Source organism: Typha angustifolia, chromosome 15, assembly GCF_048772165.1.
Source record: "Typha angustifolia cultivar Huaian chromosome 15, ASM4877216v1, whole genome shotgun sequence".
NCBI classification, from domain to species: domain Eukaryota; kingdom Viridiplantae; phylum Streptophyta; class Magnoliopsida; order Poales; family Typhaceae; genus Typha; species Typha angustifolia.
In genome coordinates this window covers 7,076,272-7,099,519 of record NC_133253.1, presented here as the reverse complement: position 1 = coordinate 7,099,519, position 23,248 = coordinate 7,076,272, and the positions used below count along the sequence as shown (strand labels likewise).

Below are 23,248 nucleotides of genomic sequence, written 5' to 3'. Positions count from 1 at the left end.
TTCCTATTTAAATTGCACATATTTCTTATCTTTCTCCACAAATATATATATATATATGTTAAACACTATACTAGGAAAAGGGTAATAAAATTAATTTGATCATTTTTCCCTTATTCCAACTATTACAATCAAATATTATCTTATCCCATATAAATTATCGCTAATATCTAGTAACTCCTAACTCACCTAGTCTTCACAATCATATTATAGTATCACATAAATACAAAGCATGACAACCACAACCTTGATGCATGTCAACTGCTCAATATTCAGTACATGTCTGAAACGATAGAATCAATATTTTTTTTTAATATCTCAATAGTTAATCTCAATTCTCAATCCACACTCACATATTTAGTCTTGCAATTCTGTCCAAATGCTCAAAATATACTTCGTTATTCAAAGTATAATTCACAGTATAATATATATATATATATATATGCCAAGGAAAAGGAATTCATTTTCTTCTGGTAGACCAACTAAAAAAGAGACGATCTCCAAAAATGAGAAACAAATGACACGAGAAGGTAAATGATGGGAGCATTAAGCCATTTGAAACTATACTGGCCAACTTCTTAACCAGCCATTAAACAATATACATACACAAATTATACGGAGATAATCCATAAACTTTTAAAATGCAATCGTTGAAGGGCTTTGTTATCCCAAAAACACCTAGAGAGTAACTATGCCACATCGATAGCAATTCATTGCTGTTGTGAGAGTTACTGGAAGCAGAATGTTGCTCGACCTTCTGCAAGTTGCAATGCTGTAGAACGTAACCAGAAAGACGCTGCTGACTTGCTTCATTACCCTCCATTTTCGCAATACAATCTGCTGAAGATCAATAACTGGCAGCAAAAAGGCGGGCCAAATCCAAGTACCAACTTGGGGAATTTACAACAAGCTACACAAATCCCCAGAAAAGGTAGTTGAGAATCTGCATTGGCTTCTTCATTTTACACCAAAAGTGGTGCTATCTGATTTTTTTTCCGGTGGTTTACGGAAACTAGCTGGTTAGCATTTCTTGTGAGGCGCAATATCATAAGTGCTACATGTTGGACCCACTGTAACGCTCTTAAATGTCGAGATGCTCCAGCTTGATCATGCTTGCAGAGTTCTGAATCAATTCCTTCCTAAAATCAACCTAAACATAGAGCAAGTAGTGCCATATATGATATATCAGAATCTAGGACACTGATTAAGGATCAAGGAAATGCCTTAACTGATGAAATATTCATCACGTAAACATGATATCAAACAGAAAGCTACAAAATTCTCCTTTTTCACTTACGCGAGTTCCCATTAAAGAAGAGAAAACAACATTTGCTTCAGCAGCATCTTCTACCATTAATTGCTTCAATAGCCTTCGTTCTGGATCCATTGTAGTTTCCCAAAGCTGTACTGGCATCATTTCTCCCAAGCCTATTTAATCAATGGTTAGGTTGGAACAGCTAGAATTTCTATATCCAAGAGAACATAATGGAAGGCAAAAAAGTGGAACAAAGAACTATGAGGCACTGTCCTACAAGTGTGTAAAAACAAAATGCCCATGACTTGACATTGTCCATTAGGACTGAAGTTTTTTCTTACGGGTATACACACGTTTGACGGGGCTTTTATAATTTAATTGCAGTTTCTTTTTTAATTAGAAAGATTGGGTTTTTAAAAAATGAGTGCAAATATTTTTCATAGTCAATACATATTTTGATATAATGAAGTGTACATAATTTATATATGCAGTACGTGCTAAAACTCATTATTGTCAATCAAAAAATAAAATGCAATTAAGTTGCAAAACGCCCACATGTGACATTGTGACACAAAAGTAAAATCTATAAATGGCCATGATACCTTCAAGAAAATTTTCACAATGTAATGGATGTTTTCAGTCTTATCACCTCGAGAATCGGATAGTAGAAAATAACTAGACATAATATTTGATGCACATGCATGTGGAAATGCCATCACTGACCCTTTTCACTTCTAAACCAAGAGTGCATGACTTTTACTAGCATGCACAGGATTATTGCGGCTAAATATGTTTGCCACATTATTATAAATTAGAAATCTAGGAGTACTGTGCAGAACTTCCACAAACATTTTAAAGAAAATAAACTAAGCATTAAGAAGATACCAGGCAAAAGATATATTGTTATGGTACAAATTGTCCATGAAACAAAAAATTACAACTTATTAATTGAAACAAATTAAATGGATTCAACAAGAAATAGCAGGCAATCGATCCAAGAATACTATCTAGCCTAATGTCTCCCTTGAAAAATTCATGCACAAGAGCTCAGTTATCTTGATCATCAAGTAAAGCCATTAGAGGAAAATGGCATTACCAATGATTTCTTTTCCCTCTAGTCTAATAATTCTGCCTATGTTGTTCGTAAGGTTTGTATGTCATTGACTTGCTAACCACTAAAAATGTACAAATTGATAACATTATTTTCTTCTATCTTTACCTTTGAACCTTTGAATGTTGTATGAAGCATTTGTAGGGAAAGTGTTCTGCAGAAGTTTAAGCTCTGAATCATCATAGCAGTAGTGTATATGCTTTCCACGCTCAACCTGATACCCACGAACATATTAGGTCATATACACATTAAGTTATTAACATAAATTGCTGATTCAAGCAAAATTAGCACTGGAGGGTGGACCTTGTAGAGAGGGGGAACACCTACATAAATGCAGCCTTCTTCGAAGAGTGCTTTCTACAGTAGACAAAACCATGGCAGTGATATAGCACTATTCATATAAAAGATTTTAAATAGACATGATTCATGAGGATGATTCCAGTCATGGGGAAAGAAAATTCTCCCTCATTTACCTGGTATCTAAAGAAAAATGTAAGAAGAAGTGTTCGAATATGAGCACCATCCACATCAGCATCGGTCAGGATTATGATCTTATGATATCTAAGGGCTTCTTTTCTAAAATCCTCCCCCTGAAAGAAGAAATTAGTCCAATAATGATGCCAGAAATCAAAAAAATCTACTGTTAGGATCTCCAACCTTTACTCCAAGTCCAAGACCAAGAATAAGATTCTGAATTTCTTCATTTTTGTACATAGCTGCTTCATCCTTCCTTTCAATGTTTAGAATCTTCCCCCTCAAAGGCAAAATAGCCTGCATCAAGTTGTTAAGACAAATTAAATCATCAAATACATTTAATGTGAACTTAATACATATAACCATAGGCTACAAATTCCAGACAGAATTCCTAGGCATAATTAGAATCTTTATATGCAATATTCATACAGTGCATTTCCGTACGTCATCATTCAGAAATGAGGAAAGTAATCCAAATTCTCTTAGGTAAGTAAATCTCCTAAGAGTTCCATAGAGCTAATGGGTCAACATAAGAATGGATATGCATATACCTGGGTGCACATATATATATATATATGTGTGTGTTACCATATGCATATAAATATGCTGCTTTGTGGAAACACTAATTAAATTTTCTTATGGTGTCATAGTTATGAAACAAATAGTTTGTTATGGCACAACAAAGATGGGTCCAGGTGTGCCATAGCCATATCTCCATGAGTCACGTTAATCTATACCCTTATCAACACAATTTCTAGACAAAAAGTTCCCCCAAAAAAGGGAAAAAATGATGTTAAAATGTGATAGAACATTTCTTGCAAGATCAAATATTTACAGACTGTCATTTAACATGATAAAAGGTTTGCCCCATGCACCATGTTTATAGCAGGTTCGCTTCATAAAAGAGATTCCTTCTAATAAGTGAAATGAGGTAGGGATATGCTTTGCACTTCCAGACCAGCATAGGTGGAAGCGCCATTTAGGGCCCATATGGTTGCAAAATTTAAAAAAAAAAGGAATTGGAATAAAATAATGACTTATTCCAAATAAAGAGTTGTTTTTTATTATAATTCCAATTTAATGTTTAGTTGTATAAAGAAAGATAAGTGCTGGAATAAAAAATATAAGATAAGATAGTATTTCATTGTGATAATTGGACTAAAGGATAAAAAATAACCAAATCAACCTTATTGCTCTTATTCTAGTTTAATGCAAATAAATAATTGGTATTTCTTCTCTTTTTATTGGAGAAAAATAGGAAATAAGTTTAAAATTAAGTATAGATTATAATTTTATTTTACAACTATTATATTATCTTCTCATGGTTATTTTTACAATCTTGTCCAAATATTAATTTAATTTAGTTCACAATTTACACAATATAAATAGCATCACAAATGGACATCAAATATCAAAACATTTTTCACTACAAGCATATTCTAAAATAGTGGGTTTAGTATTGAAGAAGGCAAATTGGTCATTTGCATTTTGGAGTCAGTGGGTGATTTCTTTCAAAAAAATTTATCCCAACCAAAACCTAGAATAAAGATATTTGAAATAAGGGGATTCATTCTAATTTCCTATTCTAAAGTCTTATCTCAGGTTTGGCATGATTTTTTTAGATTAAAGGGAGTTTATTTTGCAATAACACACTTTTTCCACCTAAACAAATGAGGTCTTACCAGGACAACACCCTCTTTTAGGGCATCACTTGGTATGCTGGTCAAGGCTTTACCTCATATACTCAAGGGTAGGCTGCATATTGCTAATTTGTTCTCATCAGGGATTCCTTGTGTCGAATAGGTAGAGTACTCACCAAATTTAGAGGGGGCACAAAGCAACATTATTCCGAGATGGCTGATAAAGCTGAATCATTTCCCCATTGCATAGAGGACAAAAAGTATAGTATTGTGCAGAGTAATGTCTTTCATTATTTTGTTGCAAAAATCATACTTGTACTTAAGAAAATTGTGAATCAGTATACCCCCATGCTAGGAAACTCTCTGAAAGATAGAGGCAATATGGCAAACATCCTGGTGAAGGGAAAGAGGGAGAGAGAAAGAGGAGAGAGAGAGAGAGAGAGAAAAGTATACTTGTGAGAGGCATCGACGTAATCATCACTGTAAGAGAGGAGAGAGGGAAAAGGACTGAACAGGGTGAAGAAGACTAATTGGCGTGATGCAAGGAGTAAGGTTGTCTCAACTTAAACATTTTAATGAGTGAAACTTGCTTCCTTTAAACTTTAAGTTATGTGAAACAGTAATTAACAAACCCTACTGTGCTCCACATCACACGCGATGAATGGTACCCGTCTCCCTCATCCTCTCTGTTCCTCTCTCCTCTTTGATGATGTTCAACAAAGACAGAAATAGAGAATGCAGATGCTGAAATGGCCCATTCTTCTTAATATTATGATAAAACTAAAGAAAATAGTTTATTCTTAACCCCCACATTACCAAATAGTATACAACCTCTTTCAATATTTAATAAGGATGACAGTGAGAGGGATTAAAGGTGAAGGAAAACGAAGAATAGCATGCATCTTTTTGGTACTTCTGAAGAAAACAGCAATTATCAAATCTTTTTGGTACTTCTGAAGAAAACAGCAATTATCAAATCTAAGTCAAATATACACAGCATACAAGTGGTGGTCCAGTAGGTATAACAAAATGAATGATCTGTTATTCCTATCGCTTCTAATAAGGTCACGAATCACTGTTAACTCACATTTCTCAAAAACATTGCACATAATAAAGCTGAAACTTCACCTGAAATCTCCTATCACGACCTTGCTTTGCACTACCCCCTGCTGAATCGCCTTCAACTATGAAAATCTCTGGAAATTTTGACAGGTAGAATCAATAAACAAAAAGTTAAGTACCAGACAGTATAGAATAACAGAATATGCTATTGTCAACATATCAACTATAGAATCAGTACAAGCATAAATAAAACTGGATGCATCAGACAATAGATGCATGGCATTCTAAACCATATTTGTCCTTAAAAGTTTCTTTTTATCATGTCTGTAATAAATATAAGACTGCCACAACATGAATGTACTTACCAACAAAAATCTGAGTTTAAAGGTTAAAAGTTAAAACGATCAATACATTTAAAAGGCAAATCAGGTCAAAGCAAAAGAAGAAAAGGAAATTTTCTTCAGAAGGTGGATGAATCCCCACATACATGGATGATCAAAGCTCCCAAAATTGCAAGACACTTAGCCTCTTTCCTTCTAAGATTTATCACTTTTTCCAGGTGAGCACTTTGATGATATAAAGTGTCATGCTTGGTGTGTGCTGAACATTTTGGTTCTTTTCCAAATATTTGACAAAAAAAAATATTATAATTCATGATTGACCTTGTTCTCCAGAGGCGAAATTTTATTTCATCAGTCAAGGTTCATTTGTTTAATAAAATATTATTGACAACATGAACTTTGATCAGCTTTATTATCAATCTTTTATCTGGAAGAGAAAGGATGCCAACTTGAAGCTCCACAGAGCACAAGTGACATTATGAATTATACAAGATCAATCTGTAGCACTGATCACTTGCTTGTCCACAATTCCCTCAAACAAATGTTCAGCACTTTGAATTCCTTTCCAAACTATCAAATATAAAATAAATAATCACCAACAGTGGGGTGTTAATGGCCTAAAGCTACTTGGCCGTCGATCTTGCTGACATGGTAGCAACACGTAGTCTGTCCTCTAAATGCAAATGTTATCAAAGAGTAAGTATGCAGCTCAGGGAACTGTTAAACCATTTTCTCCTCCTCCTGTACTGTGATGTAACGAACTAAGATTTTCCAGCCAGGAGCAACATTGATTGTCCAAGAGATCTGATTTTCTGTGCAACTATGAATGTTTATGCATCCTTATAGGTGCAAAGGTTCTGATTGAGTTCTTGGTGTTTGAAATGTCCATGTTTCAAGGCATTGAGCAATGGCATCGAAACCAATTAACAAAAGAACCTTTTGAAGCTTTTATCAACTATAAGAATCATCCTACATTCTCATGCTCCCAGTATTTTATAATCAGGATTGAGTGAGACTGTGGGAGAACATATAATCAAGGCAGAAAAAGAAACTTCGCAGACCATGCTCACTGTGACTAATTCATGTAGAGGCACCTTGAGTTAAATTGCATCGTCCATGATGTTACGGAATATGTTTGAACTGAGCCCAGTGCTCTGACCTAAAATCACTCAGATAAGCATATGTTTGTGGCCAATATGCATTAATGATGTTGCATAACAAATAATACGATGAACAGGTTCCAGATCTTAGATCCTGCTCATCTGACATACCTCAGTCAATCACCTAGGAAACAAGACAAGAAGCTAGTTGGCACTTAATAGTCTAGATATGGAAACACAAATAAGTTGGAGAAGCAAGATATTTGGGCATTGACACATCTGATGGAGTACTACAGCATGACCGTTCTTCTTGACTTCTTCGAGCACACTTAACATTTGATATGAAATGCCATAAAGGCATAATGGATACTGTTAAGAATTAAGTTGCATCATCACATGGCAAGGTATCCTTATATGAATATAGAAGTTTCAAGCTGAAAGGAGACACAAGATAGGAAGAGTCACCAGATTCTTCAGGATTAGTGGATGAACAATCAGCTAACTTCCCAGGAAGAGAAGAAGATTTTAGGACACTTTTTGTTCTCACCAGTTCTCTAGCCCGCTTAGCCGCCATTGCAGCCTATAATTTAAAAAAAAAATTGCAGAGTAAAAAAATCTTGGAGAAGGCATCAACTTAGTTTAACATCTAAAGCTTCAGTACATATTAAGCCAGAATGTTGATTCCTCTAACTAATACCAGATAAGAAATAACTGTTTCCTATTTGCCAGTCAGCTTCACGATAGAATAAGAAAGTATACCTTGAGGGCATTAAGAGATTTTGAGAGAATTGAATCTAACGCATCAGGATGCAACTCTAAATACTCAGTAATATGTTCTTGAACGCACTGTTCAACCACTCTTCGTACTTCTGGATTTCCCAACCTTGTCTGTTGCAAAAGAATATAAAAATAAATATCAGGAAATGAAATGTAGAAAGTATTTGAACTTTCTACAACCAAGACAGCTGATCCAGATCATTATATGGAGAAAATCATTTACTTCCATAAATTAGAAAGCAAATATCACCTTTGTTTGCCCTTCAAATTCTGGGTTTGGAACCTTCACAGCAATAATACATGTCAATCCTTCTCTAACATGTTCCCCACTCAAGTTAATATCCTTCTCCTAATAAAAAGAAAATTAGCCCATTGAGAGAACGACAATTTATAGCCAATCAATAAATTAAATTTTCTAATTTGCTAATCAAGACCCCGAAGCATAGGCATGCCATCAGAGACATTTATCAATTAGCACACATAATTTAAACAAAGAAAATTGTCTCAAAGACATAGAACAATACCTATTATGCAAAGACTGCACTACTATAGGACCATTAATGCGTCACCTTCAACAAGTGGACAGCTGAAGGATGTCTAATGATGAGTCCAATTGAAGGCATGTTCGGTTGTAGGGAATTGAAGTGAGTAGTTTCAGAAACTAACACACTTTCTCTTATGATGTGAGTTAGAAAGTGACTTGTTTGACTGTGTTTGGTTATTAGAAATAAAGTTCAATAAGGTGACTAAACTTCAGTGAAGTGACTCTTTCCTCTCAAAGAAGAAGTCCAGAAAAAATTGACCTACTTTTGATAGGTAAAAAAATCACTCTGAATTATTTTATATAACTACTAACCAAAACATAGAAAAGTTTCAAAAAGTGACTACTTTTTTCTCTCACTTTTAAGCAACTAAACACCACCTAAATAATAGAACTTTTAGCCGAATTCACTTGCCCTTTAGAGGAGGAAGAGTATACTTCTAATTCTATTCCTAGTCACGTACGAAGCATCTGATCACTAAATTTTTAGAAGACCTCATCCAAAATTATATTATTTCAAGTTCTTTTTCCTATATATATACCCTTCTAAAATCTCTTATTTATATGTATACACCTATAAAATTGATATTTATATTTCAAGGTTTTTACATGGATACATTTTTTTTTCAAAAAAATCTTTTGAATATTCCTCAAACCTAACTATTAAAATTTCATCAATTTGACTAAAAAGGACAAGTATATTCTTATTTTTATGAGTTAATTACGCTAACACACCATTAACTATACCTGGTTTTCACGCAAACCTCTTAAACTTTTTTAGATTACAATATTACCCCTAAACTTTAGGACAAACTAAAACGGGTAATGACGGTAACGAAAAACGTATAATGATCAATTATACCCCTAATAAAATAATGAGGTCATCAATTTAGCCATAGTCATTAAAATAAAATAAAAAAAATTAAATTACAAAAACCACCATCTCATCCCAAACCCACTACCATTCCTCTCACCAAACCACCCGGCCTCCTTGTCGACACACCTAGCCTTCTCAGCGACACAGCGATCAAGGGCGCCGCGAGACGAGCCTGGCTTGCCGGAAGGCGAATCCACTACAAGACAATGAGCCTGGCTCGCCAAAAGGCGAACCCGCCGCCTTGGCCCTCGACCTCACTGCCCTCCTCCCCATCGTGTTTACCCTCACCGCCCTCACCCTCGGCCCTCACCATCACAGCAGTTGCCCTCACCGCTCGCGCCACCGTCCTCATCGTCTTCCTTGGCCACCTTCATCCTCTATTCGATCTGATTCCTCCACCATGCATGACCTCACCCGCACTCGGCCACCCTCGCTCTCACCGCCAATCTTCAACCACCCTCGTCCACACCGCACCACACTGCCCTCACCCTTAGCCCTCGCCCTCATCGCAGGTGCCCTCACAGCCCATGCCACCGTCCTCGTCGCCCTCCTTGGCCACCCTTATCCTCTATCCGATTTAATTCCTCCACCATGCGTGACCTCGCTCGCGCTGCACCGCCGTCCTCGGGCACCCTCGTCCTCACCGCCCTCGACGTTGGCTGCCCTCACCTTCACTACCCGTGGCTACTCGTGACCTTGCCCTCCTCGGCCGCTGCAGAAAGAAGCTCTTCCTTAAGGCCGACAAACAGTGCTCAGGTGCTGCCCCTTGATATCTTGGCCGACTCGCGCCAGGTGCTACCGACGGTGAGCCGAGGGAAGGGGAGGAGGGGAGCATAATTAAATCTCATCTAATTATCCTAATTTAATTAAATGATTGAAACAAAACTATAATTAAATCTATTGATTTAATTAAAATACATAACGAGTGTATCAAGGTCATTTAAGGAGAATATGACTGTCATATAAGCTGACTCGCCCAATTTTTGTCACGACACACAAACAAAAGGGTGACACTAAAATTTTCCTAAAGTTTAAGGGCGACATTATAATCTAAAAAAGTTTAGGGAGTCTCAGTAAAAACGAGGTATAGTTCAGGAGGTGTTAGCGTAATTAACCTTATTTTTATTTACGCAACCTTTTCAGTTAATGATACTTATGCCTTTTATATTTTAAGTACTAATGCTTTGAACTTATATTTGTTAAAAATTAATTTAAAGGGTACTTATGCAAAAACTATTACTTTTAAAGAATATATACACAAACATAAAATTTAACAGGATACGCATACAAATAAAGAACTAAAAAGCAGTATAGATGTAAAATAATCTTTTTATTTTTATTTTGAAGTTATAAGTTCTATGTTTATTTTTTTCTCAACCAAACAATAGAAAATAAAAAATTCACAATTCCAAACTCACCTTATCTATGTCACCCAAACATTAGGAAGTGATAAAATTTTATTTGGAGTAAGTTCATTAGGGACTCTCACTTCCCTCACTTTCTAAGAACCAAACACGTCCTAACTAAATCCATACAATTGAAGGCATACTGTTAAATAAATTATGAAATAAAAAGAGTAACATTTTAAACCAACTATTATAGGCATCCAGTTGCTTATGAGCTTTACAAAGTTCTGAGCAATATTATAGTTCATTTTTAAGGTATACAACTAAACAATACAAACAATAGAAATTGGAGTTCACTTGATCTAATCAAACAGGTCAACTTCTGAGTGAATATGAAACCAATAGCAAAGATTGTCATAACAATAGATGACAATTAATTGATCTGAAAATTGCCTCATTAACCACTAACATCGATATAACAAGAAGAAAAAAATATTGTTTGAAGATGGATTAGCATAGTAGTATAAATAAATAAATAAATAATAAATAAAAAAAGATCATCCCCTTGTTCTGGGAATCAGGTTCCTAAAGGAACAAACAGCTTTCGACATAATAAAGCGAACAATACAGATGGACCAAATTACAGAAACAATGCAAGAAATAATAAATCATCTGTAACAAAACATGCCTTACAAATTTTTCTTCATTTCCTTTAAGAAGTTCAATAATTACATGACAGATATTCATTTTTAATCAGTCAATGGCTACTTCAATACAATGCCTTATAACATCTAAAAATTTTCAAAAAAAATAATGAGCACTTGCGAGGTTCTTCATGAAAAATTTGAAAACTATTGATGATCTACAGAGTCAATATTAATTAAACAACAAGCTGATACTGCAAATTCAACAAGCAATAATAATGATCGCCATAGGAAATATATTACCTTAATAACCTTGGATTTCTTTCCCAAGTTATTGATAGTTCTTGTTAATGAAGCCTTCATCCCATCAATATGGGTACCACCATCTACAGTGCGGATGCTATTAGCATATCCTAGCATCGTATCAGTATATGAATCAGAACACCTGTAAGAGATGACATCTATTACTTAAAAAGTAGAACAGAAAATCGTCATCATGCTGAAGCATTAAGTTAAACAGAACTTCCGATAATAAAGAGATAATTACCTAACTCTGAGTGCTAATCATGATTAAAGACTGAAAGTGCAATAAGGGTTTCACAAATACTCTATACACCAATGAAAGCATGTGTTTTGTGCCTAGATTATTGGTTGAACAGTGTGACAGCCGCCACTAAAGTAATCAGCATATCAATGATTCCCACTATCACTTACTCATGTTCCAGATTAGATAAAATGCCATTTGAACAAATTCCCAATCTTGGGAAGCCCTTACGCTTCATTCAATATGCAATAATTAGGTTAGGATGTGACTGATATTCCCTACTTGAGCAATTATGCAGACAATCCTCTTTGTAAACAGGAAATCAAGTCTGGGCTGGATTAACTCATAGTTCTCCCAGTTGCATAATCAAGATGTACATGGGTCTAATCTCAGACAATCTAATCTGCTTGAAATTCAATCAACCAAATGTTCAGCAACATCTAGCTCGGTAGTATTCAGTAAGGACAATGGTTTCATGATACCTCAAGAGTAGTTATACCTTAGGATTCTCTTGGATAAGCCTGCACTGTTCTATCTCAATCAGTTGATCCATAGATAACAAAATTTGACCAACTGAATGATGTAAGCCAACTAACCTGATGATCGGAATTTACTTTGGATCCAAGGCAAACATATTGGTATATATAGCTAGATAAATCTTTAGGACTCTTGCAAAAGAATTGCTCTAAAACCATCCTATTAGTTTCCACGTAGTAGATCGAGATACACAGCTCTAAAACCACCATTCAAATTTGCCTTCACCATTCTTGATTGGGTAGTTCAAGTAGTCTGTAGATTTGAGTGGCCTTGACATTAACTCATGAAGGTGTTCTGGTCCATACTTCATGAGAGTTGATAGAAAGGAGGAACTGTCAATTGGAGGTAACAGATGTATATTGTATAAGGCAACTCAGGGTAAGGAGGATGCTTCCTTGGAAACTAGACAACTTCATATCATCCTTCTATCCTGTGATTGGTATTATTTATCTGTTCTAAATGAGGTGTCTGTATATTTCCTTTCTTCGTTTATCCATATTAAAATTTCTTGTGCTTCATGTAAATAATTGCTTTTCTTTTCTAAGCTCGTGTTGTTATGCTTAAATACTCAAATGCAAAATCTGAGATGTCTGTGAATGCATAATCATAATCTATAATATGTTCAATGTCAAGACATTATCTTTGAGAAGAGGTATCATGCTTAGATTGAGATTTGATATATAATTGCTACTGTTTGTTGTGCCTGTGACTTACTATTACTCCTAAAGCAACAAAAAATAAAGAAAGTTGAGATATGTAATGCAGTAAGAGATTTCACTCAGAATCTGAGAGTAAGAATATAAAGGTCTTATTTGATGAATTAGCAAGCGAGGAAAACAATTTACCATTGAAGAGCTACATCAACTATAATTCCATCTGCTTCTTTTCTAAATGCTAGTATGTCATGAAGTGGTTTCTGGCATGAGAAAGCAATTTAAAAAACAATGTTAATAAGTAAAGAGAGAATGGTTGCCACACTATATGAACTGCATATTTCATAAAATAAAAGGTAAAAATTTCTCATCTTTTGCCTTTTCCATGTTAATAAAAGAAGAAAGGATATAACACTAGATAGTTAAAACTTAAAAGTGAATAAAATAAAAGTTCTAACAGGAATCAGAAACTAAATTATGCTAGAAGTGAAAGAATAAGATTGTCATAGCTACAACAGTTTATGGTCTTACAGTGATTATGAGTAGGCGAGGTGGAATGACTAGCAACAACTCTGAATACACGGGGGAGAAACATAGCAACAGAATGGTACTACTAAAAATAATCATATTCTCATAAAAAGTATTGCTAATATGGAGGCAGGTTATAAAAAGTTCCTATTTTCAAACTTCAGTAAGAACTAAGAAGGATATAGGATTGGCTGAAGAGAAATTTGGTGGAACTGTGAAGATTTCCGGAACCAAGAAATGCACTTCAAGCCAGTAATACTATGTTGAGAAGATTTTCATGAGATATAGTTACATGGCTAGCAAGTCTATCTCCAACAGTAAGTCCCTCTGCAACTAATAGCAGGTTAAAGGCCAATAACGGTCATGTGGTCAAGCAGGTCTACTGTGGGGTCCTTGGCAGTTTTGATGTATACAATTAGCTATACCTAGTGGTAAATATGCAGCTGGCCAGCTGCAACACAGTCAATCTGGGAATATTTAATGGGTGCCAACTAATAAACAACTGACATATTAAAGGCACTCTGACATGGTGTTGCATTATACAAGGCTACAAGCTACCCATGCATCTTCGAAAGTAGAATGACACCAGCAGAGATTCCAAATCAAAGACAACCAATGCTTTGTCTTCAGCATTGGTCAAATCCTAATGTCATGGTAAGTAAAGAAGGAAAGATGCACTTCAAAAGCTAAACTCTGCAATGGACTCAAAGTTTGTTGCATTGTTAACTGCAGGGAAAGAAGTAGATTGGCTATCTAAAGTAACATATTGATGGACCTGCCAATCTCGCAACATCACTATGGTTGTAAGATAGCAAGGGTCATAGGGTGTTGTTAGGATCTTAACCACTTATACCATTATATTAATAAAATATTGAGAAGGGCTTAAGGGTAAGGCCAGCACTTAAGACCATTTAGCTCACTCATGTATTTAACTGGATATTGGCCAAGTAGGTCGACTGCGGAGTTTGTGAATCCTTGGATTAGTGAATAAAGTCAATCACCAACAAATATAGCATCTCTAGATGCAATTAGTTTCTTACACAGTGCACACTACCATCATGGATGATAGAAAGAAAAAAATTGTTGTCACAAAAAGTGCTGCATAATAAAAGGAAATACATGATTGTGATTACTGCATGACATAGCTACAAAGTGCAAACCTTATCAGTATTTAACCATTTAACATACTCAGACAAGCCACCCGCAAAGCAATACTCATTATGCTGCATCTTTGACTCCCCTTCTTCCTTGGTCAAAGTTATTGTGAGCTATAATAAAGAGAAAGTGCAAAACAGCAGTTTAGTTAATACCAGATTAATCAATCAATAAGCAAATTCAGCACATCTAGAAGGTCAGAAAGTAGTAACAGAAGATTAACTTTCCTAAAAAACTAAAATAAGTAGTACTTCTAACCTTTAGGTTTAGTCAACTCATTTACAAACAGATGCACAAGATCAGACAAGGACCCTACAATATAATGCTATCCAATTTTTCTTTCATTCATATACAATCTTTGAGCACAGGCTAGAGATCCAAAAATATGGACCAAGAACAATAGACAAACTGACAAAGGAGGATTTTGTACATCTATGGTATGTACACTGTGGATGGGGCCAATTAGGATGTGAAAAATGTGAAACACATGCCATCTTTATATCCTGCATACCAGCCCCATATCCACATGTATAGATATCGCATACACAATATGCATTCTTCATGTATAACACTCTAATCTATTGTAACAGTGCTAAAATGTTGGTAAATGTTTAAAGTCCATGAAATAATGTAGATGGCACAACAGAGTACAGTGAGGTTGGTATTTCTTAATAGTACATCACAAAAATTTTATCCGGCAAAAACAGATTATATCTTGAAATTTTAACAGTGTAAAAACTGGCAAGGATAACCATACCTCAGGATTCAAGAAAGCAAGTTCCCGAATACGACCAGAAATAGTGTTGAAGTCGAAGTCAATGGAAGTGGTGAATACTACATTATAAGAGAAGTGTTAATCACAGAGGAACATATTTTAAGATCTCCATACAAGAAAATATTCAATGATTGAACATGAAGCTAACCTTCTCTGTCAGGCCAAAATCTTATACATGTACCCTGGTTAGCAATTGACTCAGGTGGCAGTATCTGACATGTTAAAGCTGTCACTGGTTTTCCACGGGCGTAATTTTGTTGGTATTCCTTCCCATCACGCCAAACAGTAACTTCTAGTGCCTAAAAGTTGAATCAAACCAGAGAATCGAAATCAATTGGAGAAAATTCGCACAAAAACAACAAAAGTACCAGACATCAGAGTGGCATTAAGCCAATGAACAGTATAACAAAACTAACTGTCATCCTAACAGTCAAATTAAGAATAAAAGAATAATAAGTATAATACACCATAATATAGATAAATCAGGCAGTTTTTCCAAGTTGGCTATCAGTGTTTAATCTCAAAAGGCTTATAGGATGAAAAGAGGATTTTTCAGGGACTTGTTAAATAGGATCATAGGAGAATACTATTTTCAATGCTGATAACATATTCAGAACTTCAAAACAAGTATTTATAAGTTTAGTTTTAGAATTATCCATTTATTGTCTATTCTTCACACCTTTATAAAAAAAAATGTTGTAATGATGTGCCATCCAGCCACTTTTTAGTTGTTTTTGTTAATTTTTCAATGATTACTTCTCCATAACTTTATCCTTCAACCAAAGCACTGCATAAATTTCCAACCATCAATTTTATCAAACTAAAACCAAGGTTCGAAAAATCTAGACTGAGATTAGCCTTCTGAAAAAACAATATGTATTAACCGTATCAGTTGCCAATATCAGATCAAACTTTTTTTAATTATATCAGATTCTAAATATTATTTAAAAGTGCAGAAATATTTCTAAAAAATTTGAAAAAAAATAAATACTCACATATGAAACCTAAAAATTTATATATAAAATTTGCTGATAGTGAAAAGATGAATTCTCCCCGTTTTTTAAAATTCAATGGTGGGCTAAATTCTCCCCATTTCTAATTTTTTATGAACAAAAATATCCTTTCCTTCTTATATAAGCAATTATTTCTCTTCAAAAAATATTCACATATTTTTTCTCTTACTTTCTAGATTGGTTTCAGCAATGTATCAGTCGGATTGGCCAATACCTGATCCGTATTGGATCTGAATCAATTGAAACGATTGATCCCATCCGATACGGGTCCACCCTTTTGAAACGAGTAATATGATCCGACTCAAATATATCCCCATTCTCTTTCTTCTCTCATTCTCTCCCTCTCTATTGGCAACACCCGACACAAATCCCAGCGACCTCAACATTCAATGACGTCCTTAATCTGGCTATCCCGACCTCCGGCGACCTCAGATTAGTATTTTTTTTTCATTTTCCTTTGATCTCTCTTTAAAGCCCGTCTCTCTTTTTCTCCCTCTCTACTCACTTTCACTCTGGCAGACCCCCTCTCTACTCTCTCTCGCCCCCTACCCTCTACCTCTCTTTCCTTGGATCTCTTCCTTCCTCTCAATCTCTCTCTTTTAGTCTATGCTATTTTCTATTGTAATAACCGAGAGTGAAATAAAGAGGCAAGTCTTGTGATCGGTGCTGTTGGGGGCTGGTAAGGGTGAGCTCGACTCATAGTGAATCGGGTTGGTGTGGGCTATGGTGAGGAAGAGGACGATTGGAGAAGCTTGCGGGTGAGCTAGGCTTGCGGTGGAGGCTAAGGGAGCTTGCTACAGTGGTTGTGGCTCGAGCTGGGTCCGCTGTTGCGATGGGTAGGTAATGGAGAGAAGGAAATAGTTAGAGAGCTGCGAGAAGGAGATAACGAGAGTGGGTTAGCCGATGGGGAAAGCTGCAACTAGTGGTGGCCTCGAAAGGCACGCCACTAGTTGTGAGGGAGGTTTTGGGACAGAGTAAGAAAATTAGGATAATTCTCGTTTATGTCTTTGGGGAGCTCATCACACTTCTTTTATAGTAGCTACCCCATTAATGTGACTTGCCCTCTAGGGAATCCTAGAGTAAACTCAACTCGACTGGACCAACCAACCAAGTAAGTTCATGACTCGACTAGACCAACTCCAAGCTCACAATCCACTACACTTTCGCCACCTTGTCCTTAAAATGTGAAATTAGGGACACGTTCGACAATCTCGAACTCAAGCTCTCACGTAGTGTCATCGAAGTGTCGACCCAATCACTCCACTAAAATCTCCGTCTACAGTATCCCACATCTGCGTCATCGCCTCCAAGCTAGAATCCTAACTGGCTTCACTGGGTGTCTCCTCCATGAGATCGGATATGTCCATGTCCACGATCTTATCTACCCCGACTCGAGCCTTCTGGACTGAAACATGAAATATTGGATGGACATGAGATCCATCTGGCAATGTCAATCTATATGTTACAAGACCTACTCACTCGATAACTCAGAACGGCCCAAAGTACTGATGCGCTAGTTTTTGGTAGCACACTAATCTCAGTCACTTGTCGATATGACTGCACATAGACACTAGATCACCAATAGTGAACTCCTACTCATAATGCTTGCGATCATAGATCTGCTTCATGCGGTTCTACACCTCTGCAATGTGGGTTCTCAACCTCCTCAGGGTGGCATCTCTATTAGTCAGCTCTAGGTTCATCTCTGTCCGTGCTACAGATGCTGCAGGATCAAAGGTCCGCAAAGTCAGTAGTGGTCTACCATACACTGCCGTCCCCAATAGTCACCTCAAATCTGATGGTAGGCTCGGCCTCCAAACAAGCCACTCCTCCAAAAGATTATGCATACTCTCGATGTCAATAAGTATGTGTACGATGTGCTTCTTTATCACCTCATCTACCTATAGGGTAATCAGGCACTCATCTCCAAGTAAGCATGCATGAAGAGGCCCTCATCTATTATCTTTGCCAAATCCTCGATGGCCACGTCATCCTCCATCACCTCCTCACCCATATCATCATGGTCGTCAATCACCAACACACTCCCAGTGGCTTTAACGCAACGGTAGCCCGAAGTGAACCGCTCGTCACACCGAAAAACAACCCTTTAGCCTGTCACTCCACCTGTGCAGGTGTGAGAGTATGGACTACGGATCGTGCCCCTCCCTCTTTGAGACCAACAGCTAGCCTCAGTGTTGTCCTCGTACCAAACGGGGCAGGAGTAATCCTCAGAGCAGGTGTCGACCCACCACCCTATCCTAGTGCACATGGTGTAATCCTGCCATCCTGACTAGGACATGAAGTCTTTAAAGCACTCCTTAAAGTTGTATGCTTCTACTCCATCTGCATGGCGTCCTCGAAGGCCTCGTTCAAGGTCTAAGGTCATAATGAAAGGACGTGGGCCTTAACCTCCTCGTGCAGCCCAAAAATGAATGTGCCGATCAACTGCTGCTGCTGCCAAACTTTGGCAGCACCAACTACTCACGCACTCAAACTCTTCTTAGTACGCAACAGATATCCGTTGAACTAATTTGGAAAGCGTACCATAGTAGTCCTCAAAACTTGAGGTATTACACTGTCTTGAGAGCCCCTCAATGAACTCAGTCCACGTCCTGAGCAACTAGTAGGCACTCACCGACTAGTACCAATATAAAGGTGTTTTTTTCTAAATGAAAACTTGCCATTAACGCCTTGACATCTTCCTTTGTGCCCTAGTACTCAAAAACTACTCAGCTCAAAAAATCCAATCTAATGGGTTACCTCCTTGAAACTTTGAAAAATCGAGCCATGCCGTACGCCAGAATGCCATTGTCATGGTTGGAGTCATACATCACTTTCAGTCAGATCATGGGTGGGTGAAAGATCTGCACCTCCGGGTCATAACGCCTAAAACCAACTCTGATACCACTGTTGCAATCGGTGTTGTTGCAGGCTAGTACAGGTGAGCCCAGCTCATAGTGAATCGGGTTGGTGTGGGTTGAGGTGAAAAATAAGACAATTAGAGAAGCTTGCAAGTCAGATAGGTTTGTGGTGGAGGTTAGGGGAGCTTGTTGCAGTGGTTGCGGCTAGAGTTGAATCTACAGCTGCAATGGGTAGGTAGTGGAGCGGAGATAGTTAGAGAGGTGGAGGAAGGAGATAGTGAGAGTGGGTTAGTTGATGAGCAAAGTTGTAGCTAGTGGTGGCCTCGAAAGGTGCATCACTAGTTGTGAGGGAAATTAGAGTAGAAAGAGGGGAAGAGAGAGAGAGAAAATTAGGATGATTCTCATTGATGCCTTTAAGGTGCGCACCACACCTCCTTTATAGCGGCTACTCCATTTAGGTGACTTGCCCTTCAAGCAATTCTAGACTATACTCAACTCAACTAGACCAACCCACAAAGTGAATTCATAAATCGACTAGACCAATTAGCTTTGGATTAGTTCACAACAACGAGAGAGAGAGTGGAGAGTGAAAGAGAGGGAGGAAGAAAGAGCTAAAGAAAAGGGAGGAAAAATAAATGATAAAAAAATTAGAGAAAAAAATTGCCTTGCTATAGCTACCATAAGAAAAAGGGAAGAGAAAGGAGAGTAAAAATAAAAAGAAATAAAATCAGAAAAAAATAAAATTTTCCTTGTGACAGTAAGAGAGAGATGGAAAGATGATGGCGAGAGAGAATAAAGAAAAAAAATTAGAATAATTATTATTTTTTGAGTAAGTAAATATATTTTTTAGTTTTTAGACTTCATATGTAAGTAATAATTATTTTTTATTATTTTTTCAGCTTTTAAAAATTTTTATATTTTAAATAATATTTAGAATTTTATGTAATTAAAAAGTAGTCTGATCCGATACGACGGATACATATCATTTTTTTAGATGGCCGATCCTAGATAATCCTACATATAGATGAATAATTAGCTATTAATAACATAACTTTCTATCACACTACATAGAAAATAGGATTTCATGGAGAAAATGAAAATCCTAAAGAAAATGACCTGACATACTTTATAAGCTTAACTATATAAAAATTACAAAAGTATTGAACAATATATAGCTAAAATAATCAACACAGATAAGGGGAAGAAATATATCAAATAAAGTTCCTATGAGTTTTTAAATGTTGATCCATCTCTTGTAAAGTCAACTATTGCATCAATATTGCAAATATTTACTTTAGATAGACATAGTCTATCAAGGAAATAAGGAAAGAAATAGACAGGAGAAGAGTCATAATGAGACTCATATTGACTTACGCAACAAATTAGAATTTAAGAAGCAAGAAATACCTCAGATAAAGCATTTACAACAGACAAACCCACACCATGCAATCCTCCAGAAACACTATATCCACTGCTTGAACCACCAAACTTGCCTCCTGCATGTAAAACCTGCACAACTTTTTATCAGTCCAGGAAAATTAGTAAATATTTAAATTTTCATCGATTTAACTGAATGAAGATTTCTCGCCAATAAGAAAATTTTTGCCACAACCTTAGATTTATTGACTGATAACCATAAAACTCTACCATGGCAACATCAATTGCAGTGAGACTAATCAACTCCTAGTATTCGTCTTTTCCAAATGCATTAGAGCATTACACATTAGTAACACACAGAGATAGGTACATATGTAATGGCTAGTACCTAAATATATGAGTTCAAAATCATGCATAAGGCACAGAACTACATGTTACATCTACTAGGAGATAAGAAAATGTAGCACGAGTTTTGCCCCCCTTTTACTAGATTTTATGAGATAACAGCTTAAAATATGACAACAGTATGAAATAAAAGGATTGTAACATTTTAGAGAACTAGAAAATAAAAAGGTTGTACTTTCTCTTTAGCAGTTTATATGCATACCTTTAGTAAGCCAATGATAAGTTGCTAACAAAAAGATACACTATCATGGAATGCATTGTGTTTATAATGAAGCATATTGTGTTTAACAATAAGTAAATAATGGCATGGAACATAACGGATAAGACAAAATAATCTCATCTATATCTGTAGGTAAAGTTATAGTAGACAAAAGAGAAGAGTCAAGATAATACCGTCAAAACAGTCTCTAAAGAGGATTTATTTGTGACAGGATGTAAATCTGTAGGAATCTGCAAAAGATAATAAAAAATTACTGATTGCCACCAGTATCTCAAAAAAGATAAGAGTTATGGACCACTGACAAAAATCGAAACAAAAAAGTGCAAAGTAGCTTCAAGATATGACACAGTTATGTTTCTCTTGGGTTCCTTGTTATCATTTAATGAAGCTAAATGCCACATATATCTTTGTTTTCCTGCTCAGAACATCATAGTATTACCAATAACATAAAGAACTACGCTCCTCATTATCAGGAATAGGAGCAAAAACCTCCTTTACAAAAATTGATGAACAATTGAGATTTGAGAAAATAGACATGCACATAAGAAAAATAGTCCATACCCCACGTCCATTGTCAGTAATACTGACAGAATTATCCTCATGTAGAACTACATCTACCCTTGAGGCATATCCTGCTTGAGCTTCATCAATAGCATTGTCCAATATTTCATACACCTAGAATCAAGAGTAGCAGTTAAAAAGACAAGAGAAGGAATATAGGGTAGATACTAGACTCCACTCTAATTTCTACATAAGTAGGAAAGCAGAAAAAACAGAACTTCAATACCAAATGATGTAATCCACGAGGACCCGTGCTTCCAATATACATTCCAGGTCTCTTTCGAACTGGATCTAATCCTTCCAATACCTGGATTATAGTAGATGAACAATATGTAAGTTTAAAATATCAGAAGGAAAATGCAAATGTCCAGCTTCTATAGGAAAAGAAAACAAGATAACAGAGCATCCCAGTCTGAACGGCATAAAATTAACTTCAATCACCATTTGTATGCATAGATTATCAGGTAGGAGTTCTAACTGTAATAGGGACTATATTTCTCTTCCAAGAATTAACTTTGAATTAGAAGTAACCAAAAATATCCATGCAATGGAAATGACAAATTGACAATCATAATACAAGTCTACAACTATATAAATTCATTGAAGAACGCCATGTATGGTGCACTAAACAAAGGAAACAACCAAAACTATCAAGATAGAACTCTGAAGAGATTTAAGCATCATGCACCCTCTCCTTTAACCACTCTTTGAGTCAAATTGAAAAAGATTACACAGTAAGAAACACCAACAAATTATAACATCGAATTTAAATCATTTATCTATTAATATGATCTCCTCAAGAACCCCATAATTACATAAAGCCCTAAACTTGTACCAAAAAAGGTACCACCTTTCTCTCCCTGAAGGTCAATCCACCCTGAAACTTCGAATAGTAATCACAAATCGCCGAAAGCACCAAAGAATGCAAGAACTATCAAGAGACAATATAAGAAACCCAGCAGACCGACCTGAATCTGCTCCGAACCGTAGGCTTGCGAGCCCGCCTTCTCCTGCAGCGCTTCCGAAGCCATGGTCGACGACATGAAAGCTCTCACTCCCATTCCACTCCTCTGAGGCCGAAAACTCGAACCGCTGCTTAAAAACCCAGAAAAAATAACTCATAAATGAAAAGAAGAAGAAAAAAAAATAAAAGATTGGGATAAGACAATAATAATAAGAAGAAGACCTTGGTTTCAGCAAGAGGCGGGAACGAGAGCGAGGGAAGGAGGAGAAGGAGAATGATAAGGGCCGGAAGCGAAGGGAAGGAGAAGAGAAGAGGCGGCAGAGGAGGAAGCGGAGGTGGAGAGGAGGAGGGGGAGGCCTCAGAAGCGCCATTGGCGTCCAAGAGTAGAGTTCCCCCCTTCTTGGTCTTTTGTTTGGTTCCTTGGTGGTTTCTTGAGGTGGAGAATTTGGAGATAGAAGAAGGAAGGGAAACGTCGCTGCCTGTGTGTTTT

General features: G+C 36.5%; 1 protein-coding gene across 1 annotated transcript; it reads right to left on the bottom strand.

The window, feature by feature from the left end:
• Window positions 1–522: 522 nt before the first annotated feature.
• LOC140778860 (DNA gyrase subunit B, chloroplastic/mitochondrial-like) lies at window positions 523–23,229 on the bottom strand. Its single transcript, XM_073123752.1, has 21 exons — window positions 22,981–23,229; window positions 22,763–22,886; window positions 22,021–22,101; window positions 21,795–21,908; window positions 21,407–21,463; window positions 20,639–20,740; window positions 15,506–15,656; window positions 15,340–15,416; window positions 14,588–14,695; window positions 13,092–13,162; window positions 11,469–11,610; window positions 8,008–8,106; window positions 7,740–7,868; window positions 7,446–7,560; window positions 5,606–5,673; window positions 3,021–3,134; window positions 2,837–2,953; window positions 2,667–2,720; window positions 2,472–2,577; window positions 1,295–1,425; window positions 523–1,147 (listed from the first exon to the last, which is right to left on the bottom strand). The coding sequence occupies exons 1-21, from the start codon at window positions 23,127–23,129 to the stop codon at window positions 1,079–1,081; spliced, it is 2,178 nt and encodes a 725-aa protein (XP_072979853.1). The 5' UTR covers window positions 23,130–23,229; the 3' UTR covers window positions 523–1,078.
• Between the last annotated feature and the right edge of the window lie 19 nt (window positions 23,230–23,248).